Source organism: Narcine bancroftii, chromosome 3, assembly GCF_036971445.1.
Source record: "Narcine bancroftii isolate sNarBan1 chromosome 3, sNarBan1.hap1, whole genome shotgun sequence".
Lineage (NCBI taxonomy): Eukaryota > Metazoa > Chordata > Chondrichthyes > Torpediniformes > Narcinidae > Narcine > Narcine bancroftii.
This window is the reverse complement of record NC_091471.1, coordinates 305,674,699-305,689,075: the sequence shown is the minus strand read 5'-3', so window position 1 is coordinate 305,689,075 and position 14,377 is coordinate 305,674,699. Positions and strand designations below refer to the sequence as shown.

General features: G+C 37.0%; 1 protein-coding gene across 4 annotated transcripts in view; it reads left to right on the top strand.

Annotated features, from left to right (window-relative positions):
• Positions 1-14,377, top strand: part of LOC138759023 (lysine-specific demethylase 4B-like) — a 445,720-nt gene that overhangs the window by 124,667 nt on the left and 306,676 nt on the right. For 3 of the 4 annotated variants that reach the window (XR_011354593.1, XM_069928806.1, XM_069928805.1), the window contains 2 exons: positions 111-160; positions 11,185-11,288. Coding sequence is in view for 2 of the 4 variants with exons in the window: in XM_069928806.1 (XP_069784907.1) it covers positions 111-160; positions 11,185-11,288 (154 nt within the window). In the remaining 2 variants the exon portion in view is untranslated. Of the gene's footprint in view, positions 1-110; positions 161-11,184; positions 11,289-14,377 lie in introns of those variants that run through there. The other variant, XR_011354594.1, reaches the window with a different exon arrangement.

Below are 14,377 nucleotides of genomic sequence, written 5' to 3'. Positions count from 1 at the left end.
CCCATATCTGCTTGAAAAGTTAAGATGTCATCATCAGAACCTATTGAACCACAAATTATATTAAAAATGTACATCATTGATTAATTTGATTATGTTTCAATTTGCTGTAGGTATGCAATACCTCCAGAACATGGGAAAAGGCTGGAACGGCTGGCAAAAGGTAAACAAGCATGACGATCAGCAAATAAACTGTGGTAATTAAGGGAGCAGGAAATAAAATCTCCGGGAAATTTGAAGATGGTAATGATTGGTTATTTCCTTGGTACTAGGACTTCAAGCTGTAATGTTTGAAAAGTTTGATATTTTTATATGACTAAATGCATTACCTGTATGAAAACTCTTGTTTTTCCTGTCATGATGTTGGAGGAACTCAGCAGGTCTGGCAACATTCCTAGGAGGAAAGATAAGTAACCACTGTTTTGGGCCTGAGCCCCCCCTTCAAGGTATCTTGCAAGATAGAAATATTTTCTATTTACCAACAGTGATACACAAAAGTTGAGTAAAAATGGAATTCTATGAATATAATAGCAGCTGACAGATTTATTATCCTCATTATGTGTACTGAGACACAGTGAAGAGCTCTCTTTTGTATAGCACTGAAAGGCTTGCAAAGACTCACTATCTTCTAGTGCCATTCTGCAAAAAAAAGGAAATAAAATCCCTTAAGATGTTGTGAGTGGCAGTGGATCATGACTCCATTTCTGATGTGGCTGAGCTTGAAGCCCTTTATCCAGCCACCTGCTCTCCATCACATCTCCGTGATCCCTGGTCCAGATTTTCCCCGAAGCCTTCGGTGCTGGAGGCCAACAACCGTCGTATCTCCTCAACCCTTGGTCCTGTTTCCCAGAAGCCATTGGTGCCTGTGCCCTGGCAGAAAGCATTCGACAGTCAAGCCCAACATGGTTACTGACTTCTCCAGTGCTGTCACCTTTTGACTTTACCACTGCTGCCTTGGCTCAATGTGGCCCCCAGAAAGACTTGATGGTTGCTGTCACCTCTCAACTAAACCTCTGCCACTTCAGCCTCTGTTGTAACCACAACTAATTCCCAACTTGTCCCCCTCTATCATAGTCAGATATGCCTCTGAAGTATTTCTTGACGTGGCCTGCTGTTTTGAATGGGGGAGCGCTGAGCTGGCCCCACTTTTTTGTTCTTTCGCCCACTTCTTTCATATCAAATCGATACTGACTACTTGGATCTTTTAACACCACATTTAAATCACACACTGTTTAAAAATATTAGAAATGATAAAGGAATGTATCAATAAAGAAATAGTGAACTCATTTATGTGTGTCCTTTCTCAAATCAGTTAAAGTAAGCAGTTTAATTGCACAGTATTAACATGGGAGAAATGTCAAATTAATGCCTTTTTTAAGTAATAACAGTTTATAGTTTTGCATCATGAACCCAAAAATGCCTCATTAAAATTCATTGGCCAATACATTTGTGTGTGCAACCTAGCATGTGCATTCTAAAGCTCATCTTGTGTAGAAAGATTATTATTAATGAATGTGAGCATTACCTTAAGACATGCAGTCTTATGGATAAGGCTACACTAGAATACTGTATTTAGTTGGAAAATATGTTCTGAAATCATGAAAGGGTCAATGTATATAAGATCTTTCAAGTTTCTGAAAATTTTATTTATCATTTGCATCAATACTGACAGATTGGTATACTTTATATTGTATATAGATATGTTTTAAAGGAGATAAATTGTGGGGTTTTTTGGTAGGTCACACACAGATACAAACACTTCACAACATGGATCTCTTTTAAAATGCCAAAGCTCTGCTCAAGCCAGACAGTCCAGGCTCTGTGTGCCTTTGAAAAAAACTTTTAAGAATGCCTATAGAGATTTCACAAGTAGGTGTTAATTGGACATGCTGTGGAGTAACAGATTATTGCTTTGGAAAGCAACAGATGAACGGACTCAGAAGATCGGATCCAGTGCCTCAGTTTGTCGGAGGCAGTTTGCTGTTCTAGGAAGGTCATGTTGTTTTCCTCTGAGTGTGTGAGAGAGAATTCAGTTCTACATTTCTACAGTTCAGCAGCAGCAGCTGGGACTGGAACAGGACAAGCTGGCATGATGGGTTGTGAGTTCTTAGTTCAGCCTGTTCAAAGCCCTTATAGTCCTTAAGAGGATCTGGCTGGCTGCTAATGTTTCCCTTGAAATAAGGGAAACAAAAAAGAACTCTGCAGTGACACAAAAGAAAAAGATTATCATCTGGAAAACCCTGAAAGGGCAAGTTTCTCCAGCGAGTCACTGAAGTGGCTGATCGGAAGGAATCAGTTTGTATCCAACGAGCAACAAATCTCTCTCTGAAAACCGACAAGAACCTTCCTGAGCAGTAACCATTTACCTTCAAAGCACTAAAGCTTGGTGAAATTCATAAATGTTAAATTCTGTGCACAGTCTAAGAATTGCCTGATACCAGTGAACTTGGAGGAGTGAGATTGAACTGTGAATCAAAGAACTTTTCTGAACCTACACACACATTACATAAATGTGTACTTGGAAGGGGGTTGTTAATAGTAGTAAGTTAAAGTTTAATCCTGATTTCATGTTGAAAGATAATTAAAAGCAACTTTTGTTTGAGTAACCATTTGTCTTGGTGTATTTCTATTGCTGCTGGGTTTTGGAGTCCTCTGGCCTCGGAACAATACAAACATTTACTCAATTTATATAGATAATACATTATAACAACATAATACAAAATGATACAAAACATTTTATACATTTTATCCCCCACCTCTCCTCCCGTCTACCACCCAAAAAGAATGAAAAAAGAAAACAAGTCTATATGTATATTATTATCCATATTTTCTTACCATTAGTTATTTCATTTTCTAAATATTTTCTAATAATTGAGAGGAGCGGTTGAGGTGGAGGATATGGATGGACTCCTATTAAAGAAATCCATATAAGGTTCCCAAATCTTACAAAATTTCCCAATCTGATTCCTTAAACTATAAGTAATCTTTTATCATGGTGTACAATTTTGCATTTCAATGTTCCATCTATCGTTACAAAATTCTGTTTTCCACGATATTGACACATTTTTTCCACGTTATTGACACATTTTTTCCACGTTATTGACACATTTTTTCCACGTTATTGACACATTTTTTCCACGTTATTGACACATTTTTTCCATGTTATTGACACATTTTTTTCTATCACTATTGGTATGCTCAAAAACTTTGTTTGATATTTTTCCAACTTCAGTTTTGTATCTCCTTCATATATATATATATATATATATATATATATATAACCAAGCACAAATATTCCCAGATTTTTTTTATTTAATCTTCATAATTTGTCCAAATAATGTACTAAAGTTCTTCCAATCACCCTCCACTTTTAAACAGGGCCAAACCGAATGTAAAAAAAAGTCCCTATTACCTTATTACATTGAAAACATTTATCAAAATAATTTGAATTAAGTCCATTTAATTTATATGGAGTGTAATATAATTGATGTAAAAAATTATATTGAACCATTTGATATCTAGCATTAATTGTATTTGTAACACTCTCTTGACATAATCTTGACCATACTTCTTCTTGCTAAATCTTTCCATCTTTTTAAATCATCCTATCTTTTTTAATAGTGGTAAATAATTTAGTTTAAATAAATTGTCTAAATTTCAATCAATTTCTATTCCCAAATATTTAATTGCTTCTTTTTGCCATTTAAACTTGGTTATTTTTTTACTTGGCGCATAGTCCATGTCAACCATAGGTATCATTTCACTTTTATCAACATTACCTTTATAACCAGATACTAACCCATATTCTGCTAATCTTACATTTAACTTATTCAATGGCATTTCTGGTTTTGTTAAATTATCCCTATAACATCATCCACAAATAAACTGAGGAGCACTCAACATGGATTTGTGGGAGGAAGGTCATGTTTGACCAATCTGATTGAATTTTTTGAAGAGGTGACTAGGAATGTGGATGAGGGTAGCGCAGTGGATGTTGTCTAAGTGGACTTCAGTAAGGCCTTCGATAAGGTACCACATGGAAGGTTAGTTAGGAAGGTGCAGTCTTTAGCTATAAATTTTAAGATAGTCAAATGGATTGAACATTGGCTGAAAGGGAGAGGCCAGAGAGTGGTAGTGGAAAATTGTCTGTCAGATTGGAGGCCAGTGACCAGTGGTGTGCCTCAAGGATCTGTATTGGGCCCATTGTTGTTCGTTATATACATTAAAGATCTAGATGATGGGGTGGTAAGTTGGATTAGTAAATATGCAGACGATACTAAGATAGGTGGAATAGTGGATAATGAAGAAGGTTTTCAAGGATTGCAGAGGGATTTGGGCTGTTTAGAAAAGTGGGCTGAAAAATGGCAGATGGAATTTAATGCTGATAAGTGTGAGGTGCTTCATTTTGGTAAGAAGAATCAGAACAGGACATACGTGGTAAATGGGAGAGCATTGAGGAATACAGAAGAGCAGAAAGATTTAGGAGTAACGGTACATCGTTCCCTGAAGGTAGAAACTCACGTGAATAGGGTGGTGAAGAAGGCTTTTAGTATGCTGGCCTTTATCAATCATTGCATGGAATATAGGAGTTGGGAGGTGATGTTGAGACTGTATAAGACGTTGGTGCGGCCTAATTTGGAGTTCTGTGTGCAGTTCTGGTCGCCTAATTATAGGAAGGATATAAACAGAGTGGAGAGAGTGCAGAGAAGGTTTACCAGAATGTTACCTGGGTTTAAGCATCTAGAGTATAGGGAGAGATTGGACAGATTAGGTCTTTATTCTTTGGAGCGTAGAAGGTTGAGAGGGGATTTGATAGAAGTATTTAAGATTATGAAAGGGATAGACAGAGTGGATGTGGATAGACTATTTCCGTTAAGAGGAGGAAAGATTAAAACAAGAGGACATGAGTTAAGAATTAAAGGGCAGAGGTTTAGAGGTAACATGAGGGGGGAACTTCTTTACTCAGAGAGTGGTAGACGTGTGGAATGAGCTTCCGGGAGAAATAGTGGCGGCGGAGTCAATTGTATTATTTAAGAAAAGGTTGGACAGGTATATGGATGAGAAGAAGATGGAGGGTTATGGGCATTGTGCAGGGAGGTGGGACTAGAGAGGGGTGTTTGGTTCGGTGCGGACTAGAAGGGCCTAATGGCCTGTTTCCGTGCTGTAAATTGTTATGTTATATGTTCTTCAAGACCTTTAATTAATTATCTCTTCTAAATGTTTCCACCCAAGGTTCTGTAGCTAATGCAAATAAAAATGGTGATAATGGACATCCTTGTCGAAATAATCTTTCTAATAGAAAAGATTTTGCTATTTGTCTATTTGAACATTTTTCAAGTTTTATCTGAAATACACAGATCTTGGATTGAAAACAATGGCTATAAATGTAATTGGAAGAAACCTGAGATTCTGAAGATATTCTTCTGTTCTCAGTTCTAATTATTTTAACTCAAAGCTCTATGTAGAAACTAGCTTGTGAGGACAGCATTGAATTAGTTAGATAATGCAGTTGACAGCTTACTTTCTTAACTTTTACATTGTAAATGAAATTAACACTGTTATTAACTATAAAGTCAAGGTTTTGATTTTCTAATTTTCTTTTATTAATGCAAAATGTTAATAACAAAGCTTCAATTGTTTTGAATAGTGACCTGGTAAAACATTATGCATGACAGCAAAATAATTACATACCATATTATTTGTACTCAACATTCAATAGGGAGGGGGCTGTATAACAGGGTGTTTAAACAGATTACCAGTGGCATTAAAAAGAAATGTATAAGCAAGTGGTAAAAGGCAGCTATGTGGCAGTAAAGATATTAAAAAAGCAATGCAAAAGAGTGTAAATTGTGTACAAATAGTGCCCTTCATCAGAATCAAATCATTCTAATTTGTTACTGGAAGTGTATTCCTGACATTTACCCCCTCCATAAATCTTCGTCCGCGAAGCCAAGCCAAAGAAAAGATTCCTGACTTGTGTTGGAATTCATTTAAAAACCATTTTCATGATCTTGAGCTCTGACTATGCTAATGTACAAAAATTGATGCAGATTTATTGTTGCCGTTGTGTTGAAATACCTTGAAGTGGAATCATTTGTGGTCAAGCTTGGCATTTACAGTATTTGTATCTTTTGATTTCACTTACTGAGGGAGTTAAATTACTTTAATGACAGGAATGTAGAGATACAGAACTTTATAATCTGTTTAATCCTTGAGAATTCAATTTCTAATTTGCTTCAATCTTCCTTGGAATGGACTTATTTACATCGCACATTTGAGGGATCTGGAAATTTCATATTCTCTAGATAATTGTATTTTCCCTTTTAAGTTGGCTACTGTCCTGACTTGGGAATTATTGTTTTTAGACTGCAGGTATGAACGGCATAATCAAAGAAGCTTGCCGCTACATGGGCAGTCTAAAAAGGAATGTGCAGGAATTTTGAGTCAATTCCTGCACTGTGATTTATCCTGCAGGACCCCTACAAGTATTTGGAGGAAGTCTGCAGTGTAAATCGTACCGTAAGAATTTGTTGCTCAGGTACTTGCGGTCTAAAAAGGCACCCAGTGTGAATGGCCACACGGGCAGTAATTATGGTTAATTTTTTCAGCGAATTTTTTTTTACCCAATATTGCAGTCCCAATAAACATTATTGAGCCCAGTCCTGGAACCACCTAAGAAACAATACTATTTCTCAGAGGACAGTGGTAGTTTACAAAGATTATGTAATTTTGTTATGGAATATTCTTTCTATTTCATTCCACAAAAATTGGTCAAGGAATTTCCATTTGAATTACTGAAATGGTCAAGATTTAGCCCCACGAATTTGTTACAGTGACAACTGGCAAGGGAGGAGATAGTTGTTAGTATTAAATATTGATAAATATTTAAAGCCTTGATGTTGCGATCTGTTTCAAGAAAGCAGTCAATGTCATAAAGGATCCTAATCACTATGGTCATGCACAATTCTTGCTGTTACCCTCAGACAGAAACTCCTTTATGTCCAAGAACAGTTTTTTTCCCCAACAGCATGAAATTCTTTAACCTCCCATACTATTCCTAACCAGAAACTACTCCAGACCACCAAAGATTTGAATGCACTATTGTAACATCACATTTTTCTTGCACCAACTGCAACTTATGAATATTTATTTCTTATTATCTACTTTTGTATTATTTGTTTCTATGTGGTAATTAATTTTGTTGATAGTAGCCGCAGCAAGTGAGAATGTCTGTGGATCTAAATATAATGATCATAAACTCTTATCTCTTCATCTCATTGTAGCAGATGTTTAAACTATGGTAATACTAGCATGACTTGTTATTTAAATCCTAAATTCGATGCAGTCCTGAAAATTCAAATAGTAAATATTAAAATAGGAGACTGGAAATAACTGTTGATATTATTTGAGGAAACTATTACAAAATAACTCAGTTCATTAAACCTTAGACTTAATGTTTCATTTGTGATACTGTGCACTTTTATTCTGCAGGTTGCACAATTAATTATGGAAGGAAAGAAATGGAACCGATTCTTCCATTGTTATTTGGTTACCCTTTGACCCATGTTTTCAGAAGTCAATTTATTGGACTTTTGTTGCCATTATCTCTATAACACTAGCTAATGTTCCTTCCATGATTGAATCTATACACTCCCCATGTCAAAAGTTAAGCATGAAGAATTGTGATGTTCCCTGTAATTTTTATAATTTGTTTTGAATGATTTCTTTAAACTGCCAAAAAAAGACCTGGTGTCATCCAAAATAACATCCCTTTGGTGCATTTCATTTATTTTAAATGCATTAACTTCTACATTAACTAACTGGTGGAACTCTTTGCTTCATTTATTGTTATATAAAATGCAGCATCTATTTATAATGCACTCGCTGAGCAACTTCAAGTCATTGCAGATGTAATGATGAATGCAAAAATCTGAATGTTGATAACTGAGATGAAATTCTGATAAAGGTGACCAAAAATCTGGCTTCACTCTTTGGCTACCTATTCAATCATAATGAACCTTGGTTAAAATTCAGATTTGACATTGATAGTTATTTTAAAATCAAATAAACATTTCAATGTAATTAATGCACTAAACATCAATTCTGCTTCTCTCGACATGAGCTGCTGGACCAACTAAATGTTCCAGAATTTCTATGCTTATTTCAGCTTTCTAGCATCAACTTTTAAAAAAAAATATCGATAACCTGTTCAATGTACTAAATTTTATTTACCACAGAACAGTTGTTACAACTCATTCTTTCAGGTTTTAATTGTTTATAGAGTTTTTGTTGAGCAAACTTACTTTCCCCTATTTTGTTTCTGAACCAGATTTGAAGAAGCTTTGTTTTCTAACTGGCATTTCCTGGCCAGATACTTAAAAGGTTTGGCAACAGCAGTTCAATCTGATTGGTTCAGAAGCCACGCAGGTGCTTTCTTCATCCACACGGATTCACAAGGGCCCCATAGATTTCAAAGTTAGAGAATTCACACTGAATAGAAGTGAATTCTGGCCAAATTTTATTCTTTTTATTTTCTGCCCTTTCAAAGCTGGTGTGTTATATAGATGTCTATTTGTCAGTGGGCATGTGAATTCTCCATCTCAAAAATTTTCTGCTTGTACAAATATAAGTATTGTCATTGATGTAATCTTTAGTTTTTATGGCTGTTTACCAGCTTTAGCCAACAATGCAATAGCACACATTTTGACTTTAAAAATGGTTTCTGTGTGTAAGGGTTTGTGGAGTCTATGTTTCTGTCCACCCTCAGAATCCCTTTACTAAGAAATATATATAATGACTAAAGGTTAAAAACACAATTCTGTTACAGTTAGAATTATTTATTTTTATGAGGCAGAATGAAGCTCCATATGGCTAGACACTCATTACCCTGTCTGCACTGGCGTGGGTTGTATTGAGCATGCCAATGAGCAGTCTCTTCTGCATCTGCAAAACACCCAAGAGGTAAGCAAAGCCTCAGCTGTGAACAGCTGCACTGCTGATGCCCTCTTCTTGTATCCTGCTAGAGTCTGCAATGGTTTTTAAGTCTCTCATAACTCAAAAGGAATGAAAAAGTATGAAAATGCTTCAATAAAAACCACTTAACAACTTTTAGATTTACTTAAAATAATTAAAAAATTACAATAACTAAAAGTATCTAATCCAATTACACTTGGTGTTTCACATTTAACTCACAATGCTGGGGACCCGTATTCATATCGTTGTCTCTATTCCAATGCAGATTGCATAGGATGGTTGAGGCAAGGTTCCCAGAGTAATGATGTAGAATCCGAGCACGATGGACTGCTGCTGGACTTCACGTGGAGTTCAGCAACGTGCCACGTGGTGATGACCATCGCTTTAGCACATTCGTGTTGTTCAATGTGTCCACACATTTCTCGGATTTATTTCTGTGGTAGAAGCTGAATGCTAAGTTGCCACAATCAACTTGATTCAGCCCAAGATTTATTTTGCATAGTGTGAAGTCCACATTATTTTCAAAGCCTTGCAGTTTTATAACAACTTTAAATAACACAAGTTGCTGAATATAAGCTATAGAGAATATATCTGATTGCAATAATGTGGCCTGATTTTTGGCTCCCTTCAAAATATGGTTGAAGTTGAGTTGGTCTTGTGATGAAGAATTAACTGACAGGTGATTTTTCACACATTCATCATCCACTATATTTGGAAACCTACCCAAAGACAGCAAAAATGATTTGAGACATGTTGATGTGTGAGATTGTTTATTTGTCCTTGTTATTTTTTCTCTATACCCTTTCTCTGCACTGTTTTCCCCCCCCACTTTTTTATTAATATTATATTTTGCACCTTTCTTTATTAATTTTATATCAGAATAAATTAATGAAAGATTTCTGCTGCTAAGGTGTTGAACTTCATTCATTCTGACTAGAGTGATTGAGATAAATATATAGTTTAAATTGGCAACACTGTTTTTGTTAGTGGTTATGCCCATTGTCATTAAATCTCCTTTTGCACTAACAGAATTGATCAGAGTTGAAGTGTTCCTGCTGACAAGATGGATAAGGTGAAAGTCGTGTCATGTTATGTTGTGACATCATTGGTAATCAGTTATAGAATGAAACAGTGGTAACTGCCTGAGTTTTCATTCCCTTCAAGGAACTTAGTGATGTTGCCTGCTCTTCTCTAAACAGGTGCCTGTCTCACTCTGTGGCTTGGCACTCCATAGCACCATTGCTTGCCATTCCATCATTAACTGACTTGTGTTCATCAGAAACTCCTTGAGTATCTGTTTCAAAAACCTTTCTGCACTTGTTTTGTGATCCAAAGATCATTTTATTCTTTTCCATTCTGTGCTTGAATGAGTAGAAGTGGAAAAGAAAAAAAAAATCTTTAGTTTGCCTGGAATTGATTTTGACAGGGTAGTGAATGCATGATTTAGAGCAGGGCCCCCCAAACCTTTTCGATGATCTACCCCGATGGCGGCGCTGTAAAGGGTGAGGTGGCGGTGGTGGCAGCTGCGTTTTGACACATACCTTTCCGCTCCACCAGTCCTTCATTCTCTACTTATTAAGAGGCAGAAGCCAAATATAACGTAGCAGCCACCAAGGGCAGCTCTCACAAGAGGTTGGCCACCCCTCTGGCATTCATTGACCCCATCGACTACTTTGGAGACCCCTGGTTTAGAGAATATTAAAATCGTCCAAGAATTTCTTGTCTGTTCTCAGGCCATAAACTCTGGAAAAATATTTTCTCCATGCCCTGCATTAAGGTTTAAACTTCAAGCTTGCAGCCATGTGCCTTCAATTACTTTGGGTGAAAGAGGGAAAGGAACTATTTACATTGTTTTGTTTATTATACTCAAGGAAAATCTGCAGATTCTTACTGAAGTAAAATGTAAAATCTGCAGACACAGTGATTGAAGTGTTCCTCTCCTTAACCGTTCCCTCCATCCTCCCCCAACCCCCCCTCCCAAAAACATTTGTTTGGGCTCCTGCCAACGTTTTGATGAAGGCCCCAAGCCCGAAACGCTGGTTATTTATCTTTGCTCTACAAGGTAAACTATTTGACCTGCTGAGTTTCTTCAGTATTGTATTTTTATTGCAGATTCTTACTGTTTGTAGAGAAAAGCTAGCTCTGACAGAGTAGGGCAGTTTGATGTTGTATTGTAAAAGATGGCTAAAATCTTGGTTTTTTTTAACTCTGCAGGTTTCTTTCCAGGCAGCTCACAAGGATGTGATGCCTTTCTGCGCCATAAAATGACTCTCATATCACCCTCGATATTGAAGAAGTACAGCATTCCTTTTGACAGGGTAGGTTTCTGCTGCTAGGCCTGATTCAGATGCATCCACTCAGGTGCTCTTACTCTCTATACACATTATTCAGAACCAAAGATAATTATTGTCATTCAAACTGTTCTGTGCAAGGTAAGATGATTGATGTTATTTATTTCAGCGAATAGAACAAGAGCAAGAATTGTGTTTAAATTAACGTCAGTTGGTTTCTATTAGATTGTTTTGATTAATCAAATGGTTTACCTGTCTCAACAGTATCCCAGTTTACATTGGAAATTAAATTTTTAATTAAAAAAAAAATTAGACATACAAAATAGTAACAGGCCCACTTACACCTGGCACTTTTCAAATGGTGGGAGGAAACTGGAGCTCCCGGGAAAACCCATACAGACACTGGGAGAACCCACCAACTCCTGACAGATAGCATGGGATTTGAACCCTTCACTGGTGCTACAGAGGTGTTGCGCCAACCGCTACGCCAACTGTGCCACCTGGGTAAGGCTAAGCTTGGGGTTGGAGTGTCTGAATTAAGTTGTGGTTTGAGATAGTGTAAAGTGGAAGGGAAACTCTGCTTTTCTCGACCTGATATGGTGCAATGAGAGTGGGGGTTAAACTGAAATCTCTTAGAAATGTACTGTGGTTTACTGAAAAATCCCATCTGCTGTTGCATAAGGAGTGGAATAAATATTCAATCAAATTTCGTCCTGGGCTACATAAGGGCAAGACACGTTTTTACCTAATTAGTTAAAAGAAAAGTCTCTTTGTGATTATGTCAAACTTTATTCTCTGAATTTTTGTTTTTTTGCAGTAACCTAGGGTATAAGATTGATTTTGAAAAAGGTTTTTGATGACTACAGAGTGCCATGAACATTTCATTAACCTTGTATGATTCACTATATCAGACCTTATCCCAGTCTCTTTTGATAACAGGCAAGTTGTTTCTAATGGAGCCCTGCAATTATCTGTTTTAGAACTCAAGCTTGCGAGAGGATAGGATAGCAAAGTCTAGCACTGAAACAAAAATAGTAAAGGCTTTAAACTGTGTGGATGGTAGCATTAATATGTTAATTGATTGGGGGAAAAGAGTGGCAAATGGACTTCACTTTAAGCAAAATGGAGATTATCCGCTTTGTAGCTTGTAATTGTGAAGTTGTAGAAGCAAGGGACTTCGTGTGTAAAAAAAAAGGAAGACAGGTGCAAAAAGTTACAAAAATAACATCGAAAGAATTGGTATAAAAGGGGTTGACACAGCTGCAGAAAGCCTAGGTTAGGCAACACCTGGAGCACTGTGAGCAGTTCTGTGCATCTTAAAAAGTCACTCACCCACCCACCCACCCACCCACCCACTCACTCACTCACTCAATCTATTATGCATATTTAATTTTCACAGTCTCCAAGACCTTTGATAGTATAGGTCTCTTGGAAACCTAGATTGAATGCAGTTCTGAGTTCTGTAGTTGAATTATACAGACCTACAAAGTAAGTTCCTGGAACTTAGAATGGTCAGAAATAATTGATCAAAGTTTTCAAGCTATGAAAGGAAATTAATCAGAGAGAAAGAGAGAAATTGCAGCTGCTGCTTCTGGGAGCCAATACTAGGAAACAGATTAAAAAATGGAGACGTGTCTTTAAGAAGTCAAGTTGGAAATCACTTCTTTGTTCAGATTGTGGAACGAATGTGGGACACTTATCTCAATAGTTGATGGTTGATTGTAAGCCTGTTTCTTTTTTGGAAAATAATAGTTTTAGGAAACAAAATAAATATGCTGAAGGGTGAGGCATATTGCAAAAATAAATAAGCCATGCACTTAATAATGGCTGAAAGGTTTGTTAGACCAAATTACCCATCTGTATATATTATTAAAGAAATCCTGGAGCAGTGAAAATTAACAGAGATTCACCTCCAACTCTGAATTGAGAATGAATCGAACTTTAAAAGGATCCTCTTCAATTGCATGAAATCCTTGCCATGAAATTACCATCTGAGGAGAAACAAATCCCTGTGAAGTAGCGTGGCAGTCACCAAGTCCCACTGTCAATATTTGGGGGTCTTCTCCATTGACTAGAATCTTAACTGCATCAGCCGCATACTATTGTTGCAAAAGCAGGTCAGGGCTTGGTACCTGTTACAAATGAACTTGCCTCCTGATGCCCCATGGCCTTTCCATTATATTCAAGACATATCAGGACATGATGGAATTCTCTGCACTTGTTTGCACGAGTGCAGCAGTAGTTCTCAAGAAGCTTATCCAGGACAAAGCTCTCCAACAACAGTTATTCTTTTCTTCCATCACTGCATACCAGCTGCATTTGATTGCCCACCCACTCTGCCAGCCACCTCTCAGTCTCATTTGAGGACCACTTCAAAATGCTCCATTCAGTGAATGATGACTGTCGGTTCTTGGCCCTCAGCAGGTGGGCCCTTGGTTATTTGAGCCATTGATGGTCCAGCAGGATAGTTCTGCTGTTCTTCAGTGTAGATGCTGCAAATTGCAGTAGATTTCAGAGCAGATCAGGCACTATGGACACCCAATAACTCTTGTTGGCTATCTGAGAGATATACAGAGAGGAGCTTACTTTGCTGGACCTCAATCTATAATGTTAATTTTCGAGTACTTGTGATTTTGTTGCTAATTTAAATTGTAATTGGTAAGGTCGTGATCCTACCACTCATTGACATGGGAAAGGTGGACTTTCTTTCAGTCTCCTACTCGACAATGAAATTCTTCATTATGTGCAGACGTCTCAATCAAGGACTTGTACATGTACCTTGGTAACAACCCAAGATTATGGTTATAACAAGGCCTTTTTTTAAGCTAGGATGAAACTACTGGTCGTCATCATTATTTACTGTCAAAGCAACATTGTGAGAGAAGGTTCAAGATATTTAATTTATTGGTCTCATGGACCAAAAAGTAAGATTACACCTAAAATAATTTCCTTTTTCAATAAAAGCATGCACATCTTTTAGAAATTTAGACAGAAACCCACAGTTGTGAAATATGTTAACCATGCAGAAATTTAGGGATGGCTTTGGTGTCATCTTGAGGCAAACATATGTTTGCCTCAAGAAAAGAAAATATTAAATAAGCATTTCAATACTCAAG